The sequence below is a fragment of the Triturus cristatus genome, chromosome 2_1, assembly GCF_964204655.1.
Source record: "Triturus cristatus chromosome 2_1, aTriCri1.1, whole genome shotgun sequence".
In the NCBI taxonomy this organism is placed as follows: domain Eukaryota; kingdom Metazoa; phylum Chordata; class Amphibia; order Caudata; family Salamandridae; genus Triturus; species Triturus cristatus.
In genome coordinates this window covers 38881330-38907298 of record NC_140581.1, presented here as the reverse complement: position 1 = coordinate 38907298, position 25969 = coordinate 38881330, and the positions used below count along the sequence as shown (strand labels likewise).

General features: G+C 49.0%; 1 protein-coding gene across 2 annotated transcripts in view; it reads right to left on the bottom strand.

Moving 5' to 3' along the window:
- The window catches only part of LOC146863673 (uncharacterized), a 293885-nt gene that overhangs the window by 232670 nt on the left and 35246 nt on the right, over positions 1-25969 (bottom strand). For both annotated transcript variants that reach the window (XM_085640662.1, XM_085640663.1), the window contains exon 2: positions 18200-18426. In XM_085640662.1, coding sequence (XP_085496788.1) covers positions 18200-18426 — 227 coding nt within the window. The remainder of the gene's footprint in view (positions 1-18199; positions 18427-25969) is intronic.

Below are 25969 nucleotides of genomic sequence, written 5' to 3'. Positions count from 1 at the left end.
ACCATATACTAAGTAAGTGGTATAAGAACCACTGTCACGGAAATAGGATAGGCCTAGGCCTAGGGAATCGCTGGGGCTACACTATACTAGCGTTAGTTAGGAAGTGGGAGGCCCACGGGATTCGTGTGCAGAGTGGAAACACTCACGCGTAATGCGTAAAAGTCAATAGCAATAGTACAGTTTAGAAAACGGTAGATTTAGGACACTTCCGGAGTAGCTAGGAAGTTGAGACTTGAAAACTAGACACTAGGATAGTCACTATCCTGATGAGCACCGGAGTACCCAAGTTACCTAGCCCACAGGCTGCGGGTGCATAGGGGTGAAGATGCGTCGTTTTCGTCGTCGACTCCTATGGATGCCTGAAGAAAGATGCTGACAGGCAGTCAGGGGAGAGTGTCCGGTGGATCCCAAGGCTGGGATCAAGAAGAGAAGAAACCTGCAAGCAGAAGGGACAGAGTCAAGGTCACTAGCCAGTGACCACGTGGAACCAGGAAGGAACCTGGCGATGTCGTGAAGAGTTGCAGGTGAAGGTGAAGCTTGTCGCTGCAGCCAGGAGGACCAGGAAGCGTCGAGGACGACCAGGACCAGGAGGCGAGCTGTCCCACGAAGGCTCTTGCTGTCGGCGGCGTCGAAGTTGGACTAGGACTCACCAAGCCTTGGCAAGCGGAACCCACGAAGAACAAAGGACTTGCTTCTGGTGCAGACCAGGAAGGTCTGGGGTGCTTCTTCTTTGCAGAGAAGCGGGAGCCAGTCTGGAGGAGCCAAACCAGCGCAGAAGATTTCAGGGAGCGTCGTCACAAAGGCCACTAGCCAGCGGGCAAGCAACCGGACAGACGCGGCAAGCAGGAAAATGCTGAAGGGCCCCACGCAGGACTCGTGGAGTGTGGGGGGCTGGTCTTCGGTGCAGATGGTGCTTGGGGTTGGGGCTTCTCAATCCCCGGTGCACAACTTCGAGGGTACCTCAGAAGCTGCGCTGTAAGTTACTAGCCACTTTTCCCAGGTAGCCGGTCCCACGTCGCTCGTCGCCTCCACGGATCTCAGCTCTGCTGCAGATGTGGATGAGGGTCGGAGAAGTCTGGAAATCAAGGCTCTGGTCGGGCTCTGCAGTCGGTTCCTCGTAGAACGGTCGCAAAGCAAAGGGTAGTCTCTTGATGGTGCCTGTTTGCACAGGGTAGCCACTCCTTGGCTACAAGGGAGATTCTTCAGTCTTCTTCTTTCGTCGAATGTCGAAGGTCCAGAGTTTCTGTTCAGTTTTGCAGGTTCAGGATAATCTAATCTCTTGAGGCCCAACTCCCACTCTTATACTAATCTGGGGGGCTGGGATACCTGCTAGGTCACGCCTTATGGGTGGGACCTGGGAGGGGGTGGTTACACCCACTTCCCTTTGTCCAGTTTCGCGCCAGAGCTGGGGCTGGAGTGCCCCAGCGCCGGTTTGAACTGGACTATGCAAGGAACACCTTGTGTGCCCCAGGCATGTCTCATTCCTTTCAGCCCACCCTGCCCCAATACACTAAAGGCTGTCTGGGGAGGTGCTAGCACCTCCCCAAGCAGGAAACCTATTGTCCAGGCCTCCCTGGCTGGGATCACTCCCAGCTGCAGGTGGTCAGACTTGTGTCGTGGCAGCAGCATCCATTTTGTGATGCTGAGGCTTTGGTCAGAGGCTAACAGTTGAAGTATGATTTTAACATGTCTTTCCCTCTAGAAGGGGGGAATAATATTCTCATGTCCAGAAATGGCATGGGGGTATTATTCCCTAGTGTTAGACACCTTACACAACATGTTTTGATAAAGCCAAACCATAGTTACCATAACCGTCTAAGATTATAAGGCACTTTAACCCCTTCGGTGCTCATGACGGAATGGTTCCGTCATGACCCACGGTTGAGCTGTGCTCATGACGGAACCATTCCGTCATGAACACGCCCGCGCAAGATTCCGCCAGCACAGCGGCGGAATCTGCGCAGCATCGAAGGGGTTAAGAGTATATGGTAGGCTATATCATAGAACAGCTATAAGGACAAGGTTCCGAAAGCTGCAGACAGGCTCAGCTCATGCTAGAGCACCATCTCACATGTTACCAAGCACTCTGCCTCCAGGATTGTCAAGGCCTGCCATAGGAGTGACTGATAGGTACACATGTGTCTATATGTAAGTTAGGTATAGGAATACTACACCTAAGCAAGGGGTGATTACACGACCTTGCCCCAGCTGAGTGATCAGCCAGTTGTGTCAAAATGGAAGGCCAGGCCAGGGGTGGCATAATACATGCTGCAGCCCCTGGTAGGCCTAGGGTACACCTATGCCCTGGGTACCTAGGGTACACTGTACAGGGGCCAATAAGGTGATCCTATCCAAATGGGTTATGCACCTAAAGTACATAGTATTAATTTAGAGAGAGAACAGCAGGGCTGTGGGTCTGATTAGCAGGCCCACAGCCACATCTAAGTCGAAAACCAGTAAAGCAAAAGCAAAAAGTGGGGGTGAACATAGAAAGCAGACCCTACTCTCCTACACAACCCCCCCCAAACTTAGGGACATTAAACTAACCTTGACCAGTTGAGTCTTCATGTTCTAAGTGGAAATATCTGGAGAGTCCATCTGCATTGGCATGGTCAGTCCCAGGTCTATGTTCCACTGTGAAGTCCATCCCCTGTAGGGAAATGGACCACCTAAGAAGTTTGGGATTTTCACCCTTCATCTGATTTAGCCACAAGAGGGGCTTATGGTCTGTCTGAATCTTGAAGTGAGTGCCAAACAAGTATGGCCTCAGCTTCTTCAGGGCCCAAACCACAGCAAAGGCCTCCCTCTCAATAGCTGACCAACGTTTCTCTCTAGGGGTCAGCCTTCTACTTATAAAAGCAATGGGCTGGTCTTGACCATCTACATTCAGTTGTGAAAGAACAGCTCCCACACCTAACTCAGAAGCATCTGTCTGGACAATGAACTCTTTGGAGTAGTCTGGACTTTTCAGAATAGGTGCACTGCACATGGCCTGCTTCAGGTCATCAAATGCTTTTTGACAGCTTACTGTCCACTGAACTTTCTTTGGCATCTTCTTGGAGGTCAAGTCATTAAGTGGTGTCACTATGGACCCATAGTTCTTAACAAACTTTCTGTAGTACCCAGTCAGGCCCAAGAAAGCTCTGACCTGAGTCTTGGTAGTTGGAGGAGCCCAGTCCTTTATGGTCTGGATCTTGCTCTCCAGTGGTTGAACCTGACCCCCACCAACTAGGTGGCCCAGGTATACAACCTTGCTCTGCCCTATCTGGCACTTAGTGGCCTTGATAGTGAGGCCTGCCTTTTGCAGGGCCTCTAAAACATTCCTCAGGTGGACCAGGTGATCCTCCCAGGTGGAGCTAAAGACAGCAATATCATCAAGATAAGCTGCACAATAATCATCCAACCCAGTAAGGACTTGATTCACCAGCCTTTGGAAAGTGGCAGGTGCATTCTTCAAACCAAAGGGCATTACCACAAATTGATAATGTCCTCCTGGGGTCGAGAAAGCAGTTTTGGCCTTTGCACTCTCAGCTAGTCTGATTTGCCAGTAGCCTGCTGTTAGGTCAAATGTGCTCAAAAACTTAGCAGCTGCCAGTCTGTCAATGAGCTCATCTGCCCTAGGTATTGGGTGGGCATCTGTCCTAGTGACAGCATTGAGACCTCTGTAATCCACGCAAAACCTCATCTCTCTCTTACCATCTTGGGTGTGAGGTTTTGGCACAAGGACTACAGGACTAGCCCAAGGGCTCTCTGAAGGTCCAATGACTCCCAGCTCCAACATCTTTTGTACCTCAACTTTTATGCAGTCCCTGACATGGTCAGGTTGCCTGTAGATTTTACTCTTCACAGGCAGACTGTCACCAGTGTCCACCTCATGGGTGCACCAGTTTGTCTGACTTGGGGTCAGAGAGAACATATGTCTGTAGGATTGCAGAACCTGTCTGCAGTCCTGTTGCTGATGGACAGTGAGGCTGTCAGAAAAGACCACACCATCAACTGAGCCATCATCAGGGTTCTGAGTCAACAGGTCTGGGAGAGGGTCACTCTCTTCCTCCTGCCCCTCATCTGTAGCCATGAGTAGCCCCATGTCTGCCCTGTCAACATATGCCTTCAATCTGTTGACATGAAGCACCCTGTGGGGGCTTCTGGGAGTCCCAAGGTCCACCAAGTAGGTGACTTCTCCCTTTTTCTCAACAATAGTGTGGGGTCCAGACCATTTGTCTTGGAGTGCTGCTGGGGCCACTGGCTCCAACACCCACACTTTCTGTCCTGGCTGGTAAACAGTCAGTACAGCCTTTTGGTCATGCCAAGCTTTTTGGAGTTCTTGGCTTGCCTCAAGGTTTTTAGAAGCCTTCTTCATATACTCTGCCATCCTGGAGCGGAGACCAAGTACATAATCCACTATGTCTAGTTTGGGTTGTCTGAGAGGTCTCTCCCATCCTTCCTTCACCAAACACAGGGGTCCTCTTACAGGATGCCCAAACAAAAGCTCAAAAGGTCTGTAGCCAACCCCCTTTTGTGGGACCTCTCTGTAAGCAAACAGAAGGCAGGGTAAAAGGATGTCCCATCTTCGCCTAAGCTTGTCTGGTAATCCTTTTATCATTCCCTTTAGGGTCTTGTTGAATCTCTCAACAAGCCCATTGCACTGTGGGTGATAGGGTGTGGTGAACTTATAGTTAACACCACACTCCTTCCACATTGCAGTCAAGTATCCTGACATAAAGTTGGCACCTCTGTCAGAAATGACCTCCTTTGGAAAGCCCACTCTGGAGAATACTCCAAGCAGGGCCCTTGCCACAACAGGAGCTGTTGTGGTCCTCAGGGGAATTGCTTCTGGGTACATGGTGGCATGGTCCACTATCACCAGTATGAATCTGTGCCCAGATGCTGTTTGTGGGTCCATTGGTCCTACAATATCTATGCCCACTCTTTCAAAGGGGACCCCCACCACAGGTAGTGGTATGAGGGGGGCCTTTGTGGTGCCACCTGATTTGCCACTGGCTTGGCAGGTGACACAGGAGCGACAAAACTCCTTAGTATCTTCTGACATATGGGGCCAGTGAAAGTGAGGGACAAGCCTGTCCCAAGTCTTGTTCTGGCCTAAATGTCCTGCAAGGGGAATATCATGGGCCAAGGTTAGAAGGAAGCCTCTGAACTTCAGTGGTATGACCAACCTCCTGGATGCACCAGGCTTGGGGTCTCTAGCCTCTGAGTACAGTAGCCCTTCATCCCAATACACTCTATGGGTACCTTGAGCATTCCCTGCAGCCTCAGCAGCAGCCAGCTGTCTGAGGGGTTCAAGAGAGGGGCAGTCTAATTGAGCCTGCCTCAGATCTGCCCTGGAAGGTCCCCCTGTCCCAAGAAACTCAACCTGATCAGGTTCAAGTTCTTCTAGGACAGTTCCTTCAGGGCTCTCAGAATCATCCTCCTGGGAGGGCTGATCCACCACCTGAGGCAGGGGGGAAGGCACAGCCTTAACCCTACTGCTCTTTCTCTTGGATTGTGACTGGTCCATAGTTTCAGGATCCAGCACTTGTTCAGTGTTGCACTTTTTGGCCTGTGACCTGGTCACAGCAAGGACATGTGCATCTATCCCCAGCATTTCTGCATGGGTCCTATACTCCACTTCAGACCAAACTGAAGTTTCAAGATCATTGCCCAGTAAACACTCTACAGGAAGGTCTGAACTAACAACAACTTTCTTGAGGCCAGTTACCCCTCCCCAGGAGAAGTTAACAATAGCCACACTATGGGAGGTAGTGGCATTGCTAGCGTTGGTCACTAGGTAATTCTCACCTAGTATGATCTGTCCAGGGTCCACAAAAGCAGGTGTCACCATTGTGACACTAGCTCCAGTGTCCCTGTAGGCCTGAGCCATTCTTTGGTTGATAAAAGGTGTCTGTCTGTACTTGCCCAGGTTACTGGGGCCTACAGTAGAGGACAAAGCTAAGTCCCCATCACAGATCAGAACAGCCTGAGTAGGTACTCTGACTAGGCCAGAGTCCTCCTCAGTTCCCAGGGTTAACCCTACTACACCCTTTTGCTGGGAACCACCACTTACAGCTGAACTAGGTGGTACAGTTGCCTTAGGGGCAATGGTGGCTGGGGGCTTATCCTTTTTGGTGCACTCACTAAACCAATGTGAGTTGGACTTACAATAGTTGCACCATGGTTTCTTTTGGCCATCTTTCTTCTTATCCTTTTTGGAACCACCCTCCCCCTGAGCCTTTTGGGGGCCTGGTGAAGACTTCTGGTCTTTTTGTTTCTGCTCATTACCCTTCTGGTCTGCCTTTTTCTGATCACCGCCCTGGTTCTGGTTTTTCTGCTTAACTCTAGTCCTGACCCATCTATCTGCCTTCTTTCCCAATTCTTGGGGAGAAGTCAGATCAGAATCAATCAGGTGTTGATGCAATAGCTGGTTTTGACAGTTGTTAAGTATTTGTTCTCTCATGATCAAATTATACAATCCTGTATAGTCCTTAACCTTACTTCCCATTAGCCAGCCTTCCAGAGCCTTAGTGGCACAATCTACAAAGTCAGTCCAGTCCTGAGTCTGTGTCTTCTGGGTATCCCTAAACAACAACCTGTATTGTTCAGTGGTTAGGCCAAACCCATCAATCAGAGCACTCTTCAGGACAGTGTAATTATCTGCATCCTCATCACTAACTGTGAGGAGCTTGTCTCTTCCTTTCTCAGAGAAGGAGAGCCACAAGATAGCTGCCCACTGACTTTGGGGTACCTGCTGTACTTTGCAAGCTCTCTCCAAAGCAGTTATCCATTTGTGGATGTCATCCCCACACTTGTAGGGAGGAACAATCTTGCTCAGGTTTCTATTATCATAGTGCCTGTCTCTATCTCTAGGAATGTTGCTGCCACCAGTGGGTTCTAACCCACTTAACTTTTGCTCTCTAGCCAGAGCAAGCTTCTCTTTGGCAAGGGCAAGTTCTTCCCTCTGAATCCTCAGATTAGCCTCCCTCATTCTGGCTGCATGCTCCTTTCTCTCAGGTGAAGTCATTCCCCTGTGAGAGGAAGCATTAGAGATGCTAGAGACATGGGAGTGGATGGATTCCCTTGAAGGGGATCTGTCCCTCCTGCTTCTCTGTGAATGCCTACTTGTGGGTCTGTATGGGGGGACCCCATGCAAACTTCCATGTAAACTTAAGTTAGCCTGGCTAAGTCTCCTTACTTGGCTCTGGCTGTCTACCTCCCCATCTGAAGCCCCATCTGACTCCTCTGTGGTGGGTAGACCCTCCTCTGTGCCTAGGGCACCTGCCTGAGATGCCCTCTGAGCATCATACTCCTCTAGGAGTTGTCTTAACTGAAGGAGGGTAGGGTTTGCACCCTGTTTTATTCCTCTGGAGGTACACAAGTGTCTCATCTCCTGGAATGTTAAGGTATCATATCTAGAGGGGATCTTTTGCAGACCTGATCCTCCTGAGAGAGCATCTACTTGATCTACTCTCAGAGACATGATCTAGTGAGGGTGTGGTGTGTGCACCTACCTACACTAGTTGTATCTACTAAACCTTTCTAGTAGTTGTAGTCAGGGTGTGTTATTCCCTTCAACCTACAACTACAAAGTCCAGTAGGACTTAAGTATTATAATCTATGTTATATGTACCTAGACAATATCTGTGTGATCTTTCAATTTAGTATCTCAAGATTACAATGGTATTACAACAGCAAGCTCAGATCCCAACCGCTGCTCACCAATGTGAGAAGTTGGCCTGATGTATGATGTCACTAGTTATAGTGTACACCTTATATCAGTCCAAATACCCTTATGGTGATTGGTTGTAAAGTCAACCTTATAGACCAGCTATCCTAGTGGTAGCATGGACAAGAGCAGTCTTGGGCTAAACTCTGAATGGCATGTGAAGCCAGCTGTGATACCATATATAATCCCTTGAATACCAAATGAAAGGACACCACAACAGATATATATATAAAATAAAGTGTATTTATTCTAAGCAAACCCTCAGCACTCTTTATGAGATTAGAGGTAAGTACAACACAGTCTTATTAATGCATACAGTAAGTCACACAGGTAAGTAATACAGTTAGGCCCTAGGGGCCACGCAAACCATATACTAAGTAAGTGGTATAAGAACCACTGTCACGGAAATAGGATAGGCCTAGGCCTAGGGAATCGCTGGGGCTACACTATACTAGCGTTAGTTAGGAAGTGGGAGGCCCACGGGATTCGTGTGCAGAGTGGAAACACTCACGCGTAATGCGTAAAAGTCAATAGCAATAGTACAGTTTAGAAAACGGTAGATTTAGGACACTTCCGGAGTAGCTAGGAAGTTGAGACTTGAAAACTAGACACTAGGATAGTCACTATCCTGATGAGCACCGGAGTACCCAAGTTACCTAGCCCACAGGCTGCGGGTGCATAGGGGTGAAGATGCGTCGTTTTCGTCGTCGACTCCTATGGATGCCTGAAGAAAGATGCTGACAGGCAGTCAGGGGAGAGTGTCCGGTGGATCCCAAGGCTGGGATCAAGAAGAGAAGAAACCTGCAAGCAGAAGGGACAGAGTCAAGGTCACTAGCCAGTGACCACGTGGAACCAGGAAGGAACCAGGCGATGTCGTGAAGAGTTGCAGGTGAAGGTGAAGCTTGTCGCTGCAGCCAGGAGGACCAGGAAGCGTCGAGGACGACCAGGACCAGGAGGCGAGCTGTCCCACGAAGGCTCTTGCTGTCGGCGGCGTCGAAGTTGGACTAGGACTCACCAAGCCTTGGCAAGCGGAACACACGAAGAACAAAGGACTTGCTTCTGGTGCAGACCAGGAAGGTCTGGGGTGCTTCTTCTTTGCAGAGAAGCGGGAGCCAGTCTGGAGGAGCCAAACCAGCGCAGAAGATTTCAGGGAGCGTCGTCACAAAGGCCACTAGCCAGCGGGCAAGCAACCGGACAGACGCGGCAAGCAGGAAAATGCTGAAGGGCCCCACGCAGGACTCGTGGAGTGTGGGGGGCTGGTCTTCGGTGCAGATGGTGCTTGGGGTTGGGGCTTCTCAATCCCCGGTGCACAACTTCGAGGGTACCTCAGAAGCTGCGCTGTAAGTTACTAGCCACTTTTCCCAGGTAGCCGGTCCCACGTCGCTCGTCGCCTCCACGGATCTCAGCTCTGCTGCAGATGTGGATGAGGGTCGGAGAAGTCTGGAAATCAAGGCTCTGGTCGGGCTCTGCAGTCGGTTCCTCGTAGAACGGTCGCAAAGCAAAGGGTAGTCTCTTGATGGTGCCTGTTTGCACAGGGTAGCCACTCCTTGGCTACAAGGGAGATTCTTCAGTCTTCTTCTTTCGTCGAATGTCGAAGGTCCAGAGTTTCTGTTCAGTTTTGCAGGTTCAGGATAATCTAATCTCTTGAGGCCCAACTCCCACTCTTATACTAATCTGGGGGGCTGGGATACCCGCTAGGTCACGCCTTATGGGTGGGACCTGGGAGGGGGTGGTTACACCCACTTCCCTTTGTCCAGTTTCGCGCCAGAGCTGGGGCTGGAGTGCCCCAGCGCCGGTTTGAACTGGACTATGCAAGGAACACCTTGTGTGCCCCAGGCATGTCTCATTCCTTTCAGCCCACCCTGCCCCAATACACTAAAGGCTGTCTGGGGAGGTGCTAGCACCTCCCCAAGCAGGAAACCTATTGTCCAGGCCTCCCTGGCTGGGATCACTCCCAGCTGCAGGAGGTCAGACTTGTGTCGTGGCAGCAGCATCCATTTTGTGATGCTGAGGCTTTGGTCAGAGGCTAACAGTTGAAGTATGATTTTAACATGTCTTTCCCTCTAGAAGGGGGGAATAATATTCTCATGTCCAGAAATGGCATGGGGGTATTATTCCCTAGTGTTAGACACCTTACACGACATGTTTTGATAAAGCCAAACCATAGTTACCATAACCGTCTAAGATTATAAGGCACTTTAAGAGTATATGGTAGGCTATATCATAGAACAGCTATAAGGACAAGGTTCCGAAAGCTGCAGACAGGCTCAGCTCATGCTAGAGCACCATCTCACATGTTACCAAGCACTCTGCCTCCAGGATTGTCAAGGCCTGCCATAGGAGTGACTGATAGGTACACATGTGTCTATATGTAAGTTAGGTATAGGAATACTACACCTAAGCAAGGGGTGATTACACGACCTTGCCCCAGCTGAGTGATCAGCCAGTTGTGTCAAAATGGAAGGCCAGGGGTGGCATAATACATGCTGCAGCCCCTGGTAGGCCTAGGGTACACCTATGCCCTGGGTACCTAGGGTACACTGTACAGGGGCCAATAAGGTGATCCTATCCAAATGGGTTATGCACCTAAAGTACATAGTATTAATTTAGAGAGAGAACAGCAGGGCTGTGGGTCTGATTAGCAGGCCCACAGCCACATCTAAGTCGAAAACCAGTAAAGCAAAAGCAAAAAGTGGGGGTGAACATAGAAAGCAGACCCTACTCTCCTACAGTCTTGATGAAGAAGGATCGCCTTCACGACGGCTTCTGCCCTTCTCCAGCTGTGCCTGTAGTCTAATGCGCTCTCTATCCCTCAGAGTGCGCTTGGAGAACTTCTGGCAGTGAGGACACCGGTCAGGATCGTGTTTAGATGGTAAACACGCAATACACACAGAGTGTGGATCTGCCAGTGCCATCTTGTTGCCACAAGAAGGGCATTTTCGAAATAAAGGAGGCATTCTGACTGGAAACAAATTCGAGATTTTACTGGAAACCAGCAGAATCAGCCCCCAGAAGTCAGAAAACGTCGAAAAATGCTTGAAAAAGCTGTAATTTCCAAAATTTCAGTCAAAAACTGAAGAGCTCAAGCTCCAGGATCCTCACAGAAGGAGCCGGAAAAAAGAACTGGCCCAACTGCCACCTGTAATGCATCATGGGAGCAGGGGGTCTCATGCAGGTCTTAAAGGCACGGTCCCCCTACTCTAATGCCTTAAAGGCAAGGTGTCAGTTTTCTTTGTTTCTTGATACTCTGCTGCAGCCTACTGGCGAATGCTTACAATTACAAGTTGCTTTATGACAATAAAGCAGTGCTGTGTTATAATTTGCCTGATGCTTCATTTTTTCCTTACGGGTTAGGGGGCACTACTATGCAAACATATGTAATTTACAGCATTGCCATGTTTTGAACATTTTTAGGCTGCATGTATATGTTTTCACATATGTATATATGTATATATATGTATTTTCTATATGCTCCGGGATCCCGCACATGGGCGGGGATTATTCATAGATTATGACTATTGATGAGTATCCCCTGGATGAGAACTAGGATCTTCATGGACCCCAAAGTACTGCAAAAATTCCCCAAAGAATATATTAAGGTCGGAAAACTAAACACTAACTGAATTGAAACAAGAAGAGGAAAACGAAGCCCCAGAGGAACAGGAGGCATGAAGCGCTGGACAGATAACCAATTCAACCCATGCCCTGACCGTAGCAGTTCTATTAGGTTTTGGGATATGTCAGTTTAGAGATGAATGGGTTACTGCTAAGTGATAGCATATCTATTAATGTAACAGGAGCTAACTGAGACAGAAGTGGGTCCACCTGCAATAATACACTGGTTAATAGAGCAGTTGGGAAGCCTGAGTCTACTAAATAATTGGCACCAGTATGCTAGAATATTGTGGAGGAAAGAGATTTTTTTTGTTTTTCTTTTTTGTAGCAGAGACGGCGAGTCGTTGCCTGTCATTTAGTGGGATTGGTAAGGGCAAGCCAGCAACATCCGCACATGAGTGTTGCCCGCTGCATTAAGGGCAGACAGACTTGTTTTATAGTTGACCTAGAGAAGTTTACTAATGTTGATCATACATAGTTGGGGACTTGGGGAGGGAGGGAGTGGGGGAGGTCAATCGTCTATGCCAAATTGAGGGGAGCAGAGCGTAGGAGGGGGGTGGGAGGTGGGGGATTTGTTTATTTGAGATCACGACACCAGAATGGCGCATTCTCAGGAAGTAGAGTACAGCCAGTACAGTATAATCAGTGCTAACCCACTAATTAACTGTAGAAATGACACAGAGGCAGAATGGTAGTATAAAATTGCTGACATGGAATGTTCGGGGACTGAACGACTTCGGGAAATTAAGACAAGTGACATCATATTTAACTAGACATGAGATAGATATAACGCTAATTCAGAAGACACATTTGCCCATTAACAGTAGCATGCTCACAAGTAGGAGATTGCATGGTACCTTTCATGCGACAGGGTTTGTAGGAAGGTGGATATCTGACTATGGTTACCCCCAACTTTTTGCCTAGTGTCTAGCTGGTTTTTCGACTTAGTTGGCCTGAGATCCTGCCATTCAGGGTCTCAGGCTGTCTGCTCTCTCCTTAAAATGGACTCCATGTACCCTAGGTACATACACAATTGGTAAGGATCACCTTATTGGACCCTGTACAGTGTACCCTAGGTACCCAGGGCATAGGTGTACCCTAGGCCTCCCAGGGGCTGCAGCATGTATTATGCCACCCCTGGTCTGGCCTTCCAATCAGACACAACTGGCTGATCACTCAGCTGGGGCAAGGTCGTGTAATCACCCCTTGCTTAGATATAGTATATCTACCTTATATATAGACACATGTGTACCTATCAGCCACTCCTATGGCAGGCCTTAACAATCCTGGAGGCAGAGTACTTGGTAACATGTGAGATGGTGCTCTAGCATGAGCTGAGCCTGTCTGCAGCTTTCGGAACCATGTCCTTACAGCTGTTCTATGATATAGCCTACCATATACTCTTAAAGTGCCTTATAATCTTAAACGGTTATGGTAACTATGGTTTGGCTGTATCAAAACATGTTGTGTAAGGTGTCTAACACTTTGGAATAATACCCCCATCCCATTTCTGGGGATGAGGATATTGTCCCTCCCTTCTAGAGGGAGAAGACATGTTGTAACCTACTTACCCGGTTAAAGTTAACCAGAGCCCCAGCATCACAAAATGGATGCTGCTGCCACAGACACGAGTCTGACCTCCTGCTGCTGGGAGTGATCCCGGCAAGGGAGGCTTGGACAATAGGTTTCCTGCCTTGGGAGGTGCGAGCACCACCCCAGACAGGCCTTAGTGTATTGGGGCAGGGAGGGATGAAAAGAATGACACAAGGTGTCCCGTGCATAGTCCAGTTCAAACCGGTGCTGGGGCTCTCCAGCCCCAGTCCTGGCGCGAAACTGGACAAAGGGAAGGGGGTGTAACCACCCCCCTCCCAGGTCCCACCCATAAGGCGTGACCTAGCAGGTAACCCAGCCCCCCAGATTTGGATAAGAGTGGTAGCTGGGCCCCAGGAGATTAGATTATCCTGAACCTGCAACTTGAACAGAAACTCTGGACCTTCGACATTCGACGAAAGAAGAAGACTGAAGAATCTCCCTTGTGGCCAAGGAGTGGCTACCCTGTGCAAACAGGCACCATCAAGAGACTACCCTTTGCTTTGCTGAAGTTCTACGAGGGACCGACTGCAGAGCCCGACCAGAGCCTTGACTTCCAGACTTCTCCGACCCTGATCCACATCCACAGCCGAGCTGAGATCCGTGGAGGCGACGAGAGACGTGGGACCGGCTACCTGGGAAAAGTGGAGAGTATCTTCCAGCGCAGCTTCTGAGGTACCCTCGAAGTTGTGCACCGGGGATTGAGAAGCCCCAACCCCAAGCACCATCTGCACCGAAGATCAGCCCCCCACACTCCACGAGTCCTGCGTGGGGCCCTTCTGCATTTTCCTGCTTGCCGCGCCTGTCCGGTTGCTTGCTCGTTGGCTAGTGGCCTTTGTGACGAAGCATCCAGAAATCTTCACTGCTGGTTTGGCTCCTCCAGACTGGCTCCCGCTTCTTTGCAAAAGAGAAGCACCCCAGACCTTCCTGGTCTGCACCAGAAGCAAGTCCTCCGTTCTTCGTGGGTTCCGCTTGCCAAGGCTTGGTGAGTCCTAGTCCAACTTCGACGCCGCCGACAGCAAGAGCCTTCGTGGGACAGCTCGCCTCCTGGTCCTGGTCGTCCTCGACGTTCCCTGGTCCTCGTGGCTGCAGCGACAAGCTTCACCTTCACCTGCAATCTTCACGACATCGCCTGGTTCCTTCCTGGTTCCACGTGGTCACTGGCTAGTGACCTTGACTCTGTCCCTTCTGCTTGCAGGTCTCCTCTCTTCTTGATCCCAGCCTTGGGATCCACCGGACACTCTTCACTGACTGCCTGTCAGCAACTTTCCTTCAGGCATCCATAGAAGTCCACGACGAAACCCGACGCAAGTTCACACCTATGCACCCGCAGCCCGTGGGCTAGGTAACTTGGGTACTTCGGTGCTCACAAGGGTAGTGACTATCCTAGGGTCTAGTTTCCGAGTCTCGACTCTCTAGCTGCTTCAGAAGTGTCCTTAAACTGTTAAATCCTAAGTGCTAGTAATTCTATTGACTTTTACGCATTACGCGTGAGTGTTTCCACTCTGCACCTGAATCCTTTAGGCCTCCCACTTCCTAACTATTGCTAGTACAGTGTAGCCCCAGCGATTCCCTAGGCCTAGGCCTATCCTATTTCCGTGACAGTGGTCCTTATACCACTTACTTAGTATATGGTTTGCGTGGCCCCTAGGGCCTAACTGTATTACTTACCTGTGTGACTTAATGTATGCATAAATAAGACTGTGTTGTACTTACCTCTAATCTCATAAAGAGTGCTGAGGGTTTGACTAGAATAAATACACTTTATTTTATATATATATCTGTTGTGGTGTCCTTTCATTTGGTATTCAAGGGATTATATATGGTATCACAGCTGGCTTCACATGCCATTCAGAGTTTAGCCTAAGACTGCTCTTGTCCATGCTACCACTAGGATAGCTGGTCTATAAGGTTGACTTTACAAACAATCACCATAAGGGTTGTTTGGACTGATATAAGGTGTACACTAGAACTAGTGACATCATACATCAGGCCAACTTCTCACAGGGTTCACCACACATGCTAGGGGAGTACTGACGTGGGTTGGCCTGAAGTCAAGATTTAAGCTTGAAACATTGGAAACGGACCAGGAAGGTCGGTTTGCGATCACTAGATGCCGAGGTCGCGGGTTAGATATGCTAACTGTGAACATATATTGGCTAAACTATGATAACCCGCAGTTCTATGTGGAACTGAGGGAGAAGCTGAGTAAATATAGTACATTGCCAATGCTATGGGGAGGGGACCTCAACTGCGTAATGGACCCAGAGCGAGACCGCTCGGTGGGGTGGGGGGGTCCGCCACGGCTAGAGCCATTCAAGAAGCAGCGGTGCGGCTGTACATGGTGGACGTATGGCGGACCCGTTCACCCAACCAAGGCGGCTTCACTCATTATACAGCTCCCCATAACCTGCATACCAGGATTGATTACTGGTTTGGCTCCAGGACACTAAATAACTGGATCCGCGCGTGCAAGGTACATCGTCGTTTGTGTTCAGACCACTCCCCGATAAGCCTGAGCAAAGAATGTCCACAAAAGAGGATTGCGCCATTTACTTGGAGATTCCCGCCATATTCACTGCTCGATGCCGCATTTAAAGCAGAGATGGCAGAGGCCATAGAAGATTTTTTTGACGTAAATGTTGGCTCAGTAGAGAAGTATTAGACGGTACGTGAAGCCTTCAAGGTATATATACGCGGTGTTGCGATGGATAAACAGGAGTCCTAAAAGCAATTACGTTTAAGCAGCCTAGAGGCCCGACAGAGATTTTGAAAGACAGAGTTTAGGGGAGAGAGCTCAGGAGGAAGAAAACAAGTTACTTACCTGTAACTACAGTTATCCAGTATTGGGATCTTCTTTAGATTCACATGCCTGAATCATTCCCCGTCGCCGAGGCGGGAGTCCCACGGTAAATACAAAAGTAGTGCACAAGGTAAATGATATGACTGCTCCTATCCTTGATGGGGCTCATGTCCATGCCAAAGTTTTTATTTCTCTTCATTACTATTCCAATGGTACTACCTAGATACTTTTTCAAAAAGGTAAGAACACTGATGGTCAAATTGGCCTGGGCTGTGAAACCAGCGAGGGTTAAGTGGGATATCTTCACACTAAAATATTCGATTGGGGTGCCTGGGAGCCCCAGATCGAGACCAATACTACAGGCCAGCGCAATACTCGCATGTGCATGCCTGGATACATGAAACACCGGGACTGCCCCACATGCAGATAAAGAAAATGGTAGCAGCCCCATCGCCACTCTCGACACTGATATTTCAGGCCCCTACACGTAGGACTGGAGTGTTAGATTCCGTAAATACTACGATACATGCTTGTAACTTTTTACTTAAGCAACAAGCTGGAGTCATATTGTATTCACCCATAACCCCGCTAGAATGGTGCAGCTGGCTGCCGATATGCAGGGAACAGGCAGCGGTAAGCGCTCTACGATCGGTAGGCATAAATGGCATAGGAGACCTGTTCGCTGATGGAAAGGCACGTAAGTGGTCAGAGATAGAAGCGCAGGTACACGTAGGCACACCTCGGGTGAGATTTCACTCTCAAAGGGTGAGAAATGCGCTGAAAGCAGTTAGGGGATGAAATGCTGGAGCCGCCAGAGGTAGCCACTCTATCTTATACGCTGCGCTCTAACTCCCCCGCTAAGATAGTCTCTAAAATGTATAACATCACAATGGAATATCGGAAAACTTTTATACAAAAGCCAGCCTGGAATGGCAGTGGGACCTGGGTGAGCACTTAGACGAAGATATATGGAGGTATTGCTGCGAAAGCGAATATCACTAAATGGGAGACATCAATTAAATCAGTTTAAATTCCTCAACAGTGTTTATTATACCCCAGAGCGGTTGCACCGTTATGGCTTAAGAAACACAGTGGACTGTGACAGATGTGAAACGTCCCCAACAGGGTTTATACATTTGGCTTGGCTATGCCCGGGGATAGCTGTATATTGGGAACAAATATTTAGGAAAATAGGTGACATAATTGGAATGAAGCGGTTTTCCCAGATCCACTGCTGGCATTACTAGGCTACTCAAAGCGACAACCTAGGGAGTTTAGACGGTTGGTTAATATGGGGCTGCTACTGGCGAAGCGCCGAGTGGCGAGGAACTGGTCTAGAGGCCAGATTCCCACCATGGCTACTTGGAAGAAAGATATGATTTACTGCAATACACAAACAGAGCTTTACAGTGAACTGCCGTCACCCCCCCCCCCCCGAGCCGTCCTAAGAACTTCTGGAGTTTATATCACAGTTATGAGATGGCAAGAAGCGTGACAGAGACAACGCCAGAAGACCAGCCTTGAAGTCACCGTGTGAGAAAGAAATAGGCAAGTAAGAGAGCTAGATATTTTGCCAAACTTACAGACTTATTAGAGGGAGAATATAGCACATGTACTGAAGGACAGATTACAGGGACAACACAAACGCATCACAGTGATAAGATATATACTGCTATATGTGTCCTCCCCGTAGTTGCACTGTTGCACAACAACTGTCACAGGAGAAGTACTGGGAATAGTAGCCATGTAAATGTAAATGTGTGTAAATGTGTTTGTACTTATATAGCGCACAGCTACCCCATTTCGGGGTTTCCCGGCGCTGTACTCATACCGCTAGGGAACCCTTCCTGGTTTTTCCCTGTGAAATGTCCACTCCTGGGCATCCCCAGGGTGAAGCCAGGCATCCCAGCGCTGTTGGGGCCGTTGTGGAGATTAAGCAAGCTATTGTCCAGAGTTGCAGCGTGGGACCCATGATTAGAATAGGCACCGAGCGAGAAATCAGGTCCGAGGAATTATGAGCCCAAGACCCGCCAAGACCCGCCGAGGCGGGAATTGAACCCTGGTCCCGGGCCAGACCTCTGCATCAGAGCCACACTTCTCCACTGTTGTTTAGAAAATGTGATTACTTTATGGTCTGCTGTTTTTTTGTATAATGGCATGCTAATTTCTCATTCTCATACTGTTCATTGCTTCAATGAAGATGTTAATGTCAGAAACCAATAAACAAAAAAAACACTCAGAGTAGCATCAGAAAAAGTAGCTATCTAGGAGAGGAAAACCACTGCACAGTGGCACACGCATAAGAATGGCTATATGATTGTAAAACATGATTGCCGTTGGGGGTTCTACTTGTTCATGGTTATTTTTTTGTTGGAAACAAAAAATCTACAATATCCAATTCAAAGGACTGTCTTACAACAAACTCCTACAACACTGTCACTATTCTATTGATTGTGCTACAAGATATGACCTACCAAGAGTACCATCCTCCACCTCCACTGGGCTAACCAAGCCGGAGCTGTCAGCCTCCCTCTTACAGGGCATCACAGTCGACTGCACTCCTAGCAGGAGCTCCAGCTCATCAAAGTATGGGAAGTCAGCTAGGAGGCCTGGTGCTGTGGCATCACTGGTCTCCAGAATCTTCTTCAGCTTCCAGTACTTTAGTTTCAGCTTCTGCCACCGGTCCTTGATCTGTTCAACACTAAAAAAAAAAAAGAAAACATGGGTACTTCTTTCATAGTATGATCAAGACTCCAAATTCCCTAACTAATACCATAACAATGAAATTAACGCAAAACAGTGTTCCGCATTTAATAACAAGACCACATGTTTAATAATTAGAGAACAATGCATGTATAGGTTACGGTCAGGTCCCCAGTTTCATACGAAATCACAACCTTTTACTGTACAATACTACCTCAAATTTGAGGAGTAACATATAGGAATACTCCAAGTAAAAACACTCGAAATAGTATAAAATATACTGTGAGAATGGTTGCAGAGGCAATAGCGCTCACGGTAATCGGGACAATCTAGAAATCCCTCCGTAAGTCCCCTGCAGTTAAGAGCCGCGATAACCGTCTCACAGATACTCTACAATGGACTTGTGTCTTCTGGACTATGCCATGGGTTTTCGGCAAGATATGAAAAATCTTTTATTCCCTTATTCTTGTAGTTGATAGTAAATTATTTTTTAAGTAGTAAAACGTGATTCTCAATCCTGAAGGAATATTTTTTTAATTGAGTTAACTATCTTTCATTTTTAACAATGGATATGCAATGCAGGCTTTTGGGGAAATTTGCAGAAATGAAAAGATGCATTTTTTCACATTGTAGTCCTGTTCTGAGGTCTTGCTATAGACATTCTTCACTTGAGTCAACTACTGCTCAAGATTAGAAAGCATGTCAATCTCAGCTGCCTTCCTCTTAGTGGTGGCGCAATAAAAGTACACAAAAAGGTTGAGGATGGAATGCTCGAGACTAATCCAAGCATTTCATCCATCACCTTCTTGTTGCTGCAGTTGACACCTTAAGTGATGGATATGCCCAGACCTGGGTCCTGCACCACTGGAGTCAAGCTATACCTGTCTGATGAGCCCTAATCGGGGTGAAACCAGTCCTAGGTTGCTTGTGTTCCAGTTCAGGGAGGACCTGGCGTGGCAGTTCGGGCTGGACTGTTCCCACTAGAGCAGGGCCAAGACTGATTGGCATAGGTTTGTGTCCAAATGAGTTGTATGGTGAGTGAAAAACTCTGGACTGGAGTGTGGCCCAAATGACTGCTAGTGGCTGAGATTTATTCAAGCATTACACCCAAGACCTTGTTGCCCTTACTGGTGGGTTTTCTGTGTTTGACCTGCACATCGGGACATTTTTGTTTCACAATTTGTAGATTCATCATTGATGTGAGGAGCAGCACTCTGCATATGGAATAACTGCAATAGTGACTGTACACCGTTTTTCATCCATAAACGGCCATGTAGTGTGGTTCCTCTCGAAGAGTCAAAGAGCTGAGAAGAGCAAGCAGTGAAGGAGCCAATCTGCCTTGTTTGTAACTGGAGAATTAATTGCTGCATGTGCAGGGGCTAGTCAAAGCTGGCCATTAATGCCATGCAAAGTGGCTTTTGGTCACAATAATAAAGCATAGTGCTTTCTGGCTCAGACTAGAGGTTTTGTGCACGCCCAAAAAAATGACACCCCTCACCCCCATTTCATGGTATCCTTTTTATCAACTCCAAAAGGTACGAAGGCTTGAGTATCTTGTCCAGGATTTAGACCTTTGCTAGATGGTTACATTGAAATCTTGGCAGCAGGCGCAAAACTCACTGAAGTATCTTTCCAATGAAAAATAGTATTGCGCTGCCCGACCCTTCCTTCAGAGTATTCTCAGGAAGTAGGTTTAACAACCGGGAATCCATGGAATCCAATTTCAGGGTTACCCTTGCACCAGTGCCATTTTTAGATCGAGCCTGGGCAGCCCATGCGCTTCTCTGCTAGGCATGCTTGTGCATGTGTGATTTTAAACTACCTATTCACTTACCCCTGGGCTTTTATTTCGCTTCAGGCACTGACACCCCCGCACAGCGGATCTATCGCTGCAGCGGGTGAGGTGTTTGGACCTTCTTGCCGCCATTCGCCGCGACCAGCAAGACACGCCCACTTGCGCAGGCCACGCCCCCTCCACCAGGCTCATATTTAAGCGCTGAGTACAAGCGCCGTCCTACTACACCGAATCCTCCTGAAGCACAGCCGGGAGCAGCTTTCCTTGTGATTTTTTTTTTTTTTTAAATGTGTATAATTGTGTGATTTTAAACTACCTATTCACTTACCCCTGGGCTTTCATTTCGCTTCAGGCACTGACACCCCCGCACAGCGGATCTATCGCTGCAGCGGGTGAGGTGTTTGGACCTTCTTGCCGCCATTCGCCGCGACCAGCAAGACACGCCCACTTGCGCAGGCCACGCCCCCTCCACCAGGCTCATATTTAAGCGCTGAGTACAAGCGCCGTCCTACTACACCGAATCCTCCTGAAGCACAGCCGGGAGCAGCTTTCCTTGTGATTTAAAAAAAAAAAAAATGTATACTTGTGTGATTTTAAACTACCTATTCACTTACCCCTGGGCTTTCATTTCGCTTCAGGCACTGACACCCCCGCACAGCGGATCTATCGCTGCAGCGGGTGAGGTGTTTGGACCTTCTTGCCGCCATTCGCCGCGACCCGCAAGACACGCCCACTTGTGCAGGCCACGCCCCCTCCCAACCTCCTTTTCACTAGTATAAAGTATGTGTCCCTACCGGAAGCGCAGCGGACGAGCGCAGCGGGCGCGACGTTTACGCACCGAAGGCGCGCGTAAGGCAAGCCCGTCTGCGCCCGTCCACGACCGACCGGACCAAAGGCCACCTCTCCCTGCTCCATCGAGACATTACTCGTCGGCCCAACTTTACGGTCTTCAAGGCCCCTGGCCGATCAATGACTCTTTGACCTTTCACATTGACAGCTTGGGACTCACAGCCTCCATATCCCCATCCTCTCTTCCTTCCCCCTGAAGGAATATTTTTTTAATTGAGTTAACTATCTTTCATTTTTAACAATGGATATACAATGCAGGCTTTTGGGGAAATTTGCAGAAATGAAAAGATGCATTTTTTCACATTGTAGTCCTGTTCTGAGGTCTTGCTATAGACATTCTTCACTTGAGTCAACTACTGCTCAAGATTAGAAAGCATGTCAATCTCAGCTGCCTTCCTCTTAGTGGTGGCGCAATAAAAGTACACAAAAAGGTTGAGGATGGAATGCTCGAGACTAATCCAAGCATTTCATCCATCACCTTCTTGTTGCTGCAGTTGACACCTTAAGTGATGGATATGCCCAGACCTGGGTCCTGCACCACTGGAGTCAAGCTATACCTGTCTGATGAGCCCTAATCGGGGTGAAACCAGTCCTAGGTTGCTTGTGTTCCAGTTCAGGGAGGACCTGGCGTGGCAGTTCGGGCTGGACTGTTCCCACTAGAGCAGGGCCAAGACTGATTGGCATAGGTTTGTGTCCAAATGAGTTGTATGGTGAGTGAAAAACTCTGGACTGGAGTGTGGCCCAAATGACTGCTAGTGGCTGAGATTTATTCAAGCATTACACCCAAGACCTTGTTGCCCTTACTGGTGGGTTTTCTGTGTTTGACCTGCACATCGGGACATTTTTGTTTCACAATTTGTAGATTCATCATTGATGTGAGGAGCAGCACTCTGCATATGGAATAACTGCAATAGTGACTGTACACCGTTTTTCATCCATAAACGGCCATGTAGTGTGGTTCCTCTCGAAGAGTCAAAGAGCTGAGAAGAGCAAGCAGTGAAGGAGCCAATCTGCCTTGTTTGTAACTGGAGAATTAATTGCTGCATGTGCAGGGGCTAGTCAAAGCTGGCCATTAATGCCATGCAAAGTGGCTTTTGGTCACAATAATAAAGCATAGTGCTTTCTGGCTCAGACTAGAGGTTTTGTGCACGCCCAAAAAAATGACACCCCTCACCCCCATTTCATGGTATCCTTTTTATCAACTCCAAAAGGTACGAAGGCTTGAGTATCTTGTCCAGGATTTAGACCTTTGCTAGATGGTTACATTGAAATCTTGGCAGCAGGCGCAAAACTCACTGAAGTATCTTTCCAATGAAAAATAGTATTGCGCTGCCCGACCCTTCCTTCAGAGTATTCTCAGGAAGTAGGTTTAACAACCGGGAATCCATGGAATCCAATTTCAGGGTTACCCTTGCACCAGTGCCATTTTTAGATCGAGCCTGGGCAGCCCATGCGCTTCTCTGCTAGGCATGCTTGTGCATGTGTGATTTTAAACTACCTATTCACTTACCCCTGGGCTTTTATTTCGCTTCAGGCACTGACACCCCCGCACAGCGGATCTATCGCTGCAGCGGGTGAGGTGTTTGGACCTTCTTGCCGCCATTCGCCGCGACCAGCAAGACACGCCCACTTGCGCAGGCCACGCCCCCTCCACCAGGCTCATATTTAAGCGCTGAGTACAAGCGCCGTCCTACTACACCGAATCCTCCTGAAGCACAGCCGGGAGCAGCTTTCCTTGTGATTTTTTTTTTTTTTTAAATGTGTATAATTGTGTGATTTTAAACTACCTATTCACTTACCCCTGGGCTTTCATTTCGCTTCAGGCACTGACACCCCCGCACAGCGGATCTATCGCTGCAGCGGGTGAGGTGTTTGGACCTTCTTGCCGCCATTCGCCGCGACCAGCAAGACACGCCCACTTGCGCAGGCCACGCCCCCTCCACCAGGCTCATATTTAAGCGCTGAGTACAAGCGCCGTCCTACTACACCGAATCCTCCTGAAGCACAGCCGGGAGCAGCTTTCCTTGTGATTTAAAAAAAAAAAAATGTATACTTGTGTGATTTTAAACTACCTATTCACTTACCCCTGGGCTTTCATTTCGCTTCAGGCACTGACACCCCCGCACAGCGGATCTATCGCTGCAGCGGGTGAGGTGTTTGGACCTTCTTGCCGCCATTCGCCGCGACCCGCAAGACACGCCCACTTGTGCAGGCCACGCCCCCTCCCAACCTCCTTTTCACTAGTATAAAGTATGTGTCCCTACCGGAAGCGCAGCGGACGAGCGCAGCGGGCGCGACGTTTACGCACCGAAGGCGCGCGTAAGGCAAGCCCGTCTGCGCCCGTCCACGACCGACCGGACCAAAGGCCACCTCTCCCTGCTCCATCGAGACATTACTCGTCGGCCCAACTTTACGGTCTTCAAGGCCCCTGGCCGATCAATGGCTCTTTGACCTTTCACATTGACAGCTTGGGACTCACAGCCTCCATATCCCCATCCTCTCTTCCTTCCCCCTCTCACTCCCCCTTGCATCCCCCCGTCTCCCGCCCTGAGCACCCTGCTGCACCCACACCTGCTTCTCTTTCCATCTATTACCCTAACACGCGTTCTGCTGTTAAGCACTATCATGAGCGCTCTGTTCTCTTAGACCTACACAAACCTGATCTCTTATTCCTCACAGAGACCTGGTTTCGTGATAGCTCTCTCCCTTCCTTATTAGCAGCTCTCCCTACCACTTATTACGCGCTTCGAGCCGACCGATCCGCGGATAAAGCGGGCGGTGGTGTTGCTTTGATCGCTCGGAAAGAACTCCTCTTTCAGCCTCTCACCTTCCCCCCTATTGGTACTTCTGATTTCCTAGTAGTCCGTTCTCTTTCCCTCAAAGTCCCTCTCACCTGCCTACTCATGTACCGTCCCCCCCAACCTTCCCAAGCCTTTCTTTCTTGGTTTTAAGAGCTGGTGGCCACCCTAGCGGTTAACAACTCCTCCATCATGGTGCTAGGCGATTTTAACTTTTGGCCCTCTGACCCAGTAGAATGCTCCAATTCCAAAGAATTTTCAGACACCCTTCGTTCTCTCAATTTTAATTCCTATGTTCACTCCCCTACTTACAATCAGGGTCACACCCTCGACCAGATTTGGTCTCTCAACTGCCCTATTGTGTCTCTCTCTATCTCTCCCTGTCCCTGGTCTGATCACTTTTTGATTTCTTTTTCTTCACCTCTTGACTTAACCACCAAGCCCTCACTTCCTAAAAATATCTGGGCACGCTCTTGGGGCCGGATTGATGCGTCCTTAGTGGCCTCCACACTCCTTCCCCTCTGCCCAGATCTACTTGGATTACCGCTTACAGTCCAAGCTGATTCTATTAATTCATGGCTCCAGTCAGGCTGCGACTCGATCGCACCTCTCCGACGAGTTTCCTCTAAACGGCCTTACGACTCCAATCGCTGGTTCAGTGAGGAACTTAAGGCGCTGAAACTCTCAGTTCGCCATGCCGAACGAGCCTGGAGACGTCACTACTGCCCCAACCTTAAAACCCAGTACACCTCCCTCCTGTCGCAATACAAAAAAACTATTTTAACTACCAAAACGGAAAATTTCTCTTCCAAAATCTTAGCCGCCAAGAACCAGCCTAAAGAAATCTTTTCTATAGTCCACAATCTCGCCTATGCTGACAGACCCACTCTCAAACCCCCTCCGTCACAGTCTCTTTGTGACTCCTTGAATACTTAGTTCTTGGATAAAATTGGAAAAATTAAAGCCAATATTTTCTCCCCCCTCTCTCTCCTTCTACAATCCCCCTAGCCCTCCTGCAAAGGCTCGCTTTGACTCATTCCCCCCATTAACGGAAGAATCTCTCCTTTCCCTTCTATCCTTGGTCAAATCAGGTTCCCCTCTAGACCCTTGCCATGCTCACATCCTCAGGCTCATTTTCACAACTTGTATGTTACCTCCTCTCTCCTTTCTTAACTGCTCCTTATCTCAGGGCGTTGTTCCTCCAACTCTAAAAACAGCCATTATTCTTCCCATCCTTAAAAAACCTGGCGCTGACCCCTCTGCCCCAGTCAACTTCCGACCCATCTCCTTACTCCCCTTTTTAGGGAAAGTACTGGAACGACACGTGACCAGAGCCCTTACCACCTTTGTGGAAGAAAACCAGGTTTTAGCCCCCCGTCAGGCCGGATTCCGCCCCGCTCATTCCACCGAGTCTGTGGCGCTATCCGTCCTTGACAACCTCAGAGAAGGTATGGACACCAACCTTCCCCAGGCCCTGGTCCTCCTCGACCTGTCTGCCGCCTTCGACACGGTGGACCATTCCATCTTACTCACCCGTGTCGGGGCAGCCGGGGTCGGCAGGGTAGCCCTGGTCTGGCTGTCCTCCTTCCTTAGGGACCGCTCCCAAGCAGTGCGGCTGGGCGACTTCTCGGCTGAGCCCTGTAAGGTGCCATGTGGGGTTCCCCAGGGTTCCTCCCTTTCCCCACTACTGTTCAATCTCTACATTGCCCCTCTCATCTTTGCCCTTCAACAAATGGAGGTCTCCGTATTTAATTATGCCGATGACCTCCAGCTCATCTTCACTCTGTCTCCATCCCCCGACTCTATATCTAATTTTCAAACCACTATGATCTTCATCCGGAACAGGATGAGCCACAACCACCTGAAACTAAACCCGGATAAAACCGAATTGGTTTTGACAGGTGATTGTGCCAGTCCCTGGTCGTCTCTCTTTTGGCCCCCTTCCTTGGGTTCCCCCCCTTCCCCCTTTCCTTCCGTCAAAGCGCTCGGTTTCAAGATTAATGATCAACTCACTTTGCACTCCCAGGTGAGTTGTGTGGTGTCCTCTTCCTTCCTTTCCCTCCGCACTATTCGCAAGGTATCCCGCTTTTTCTCTTTCC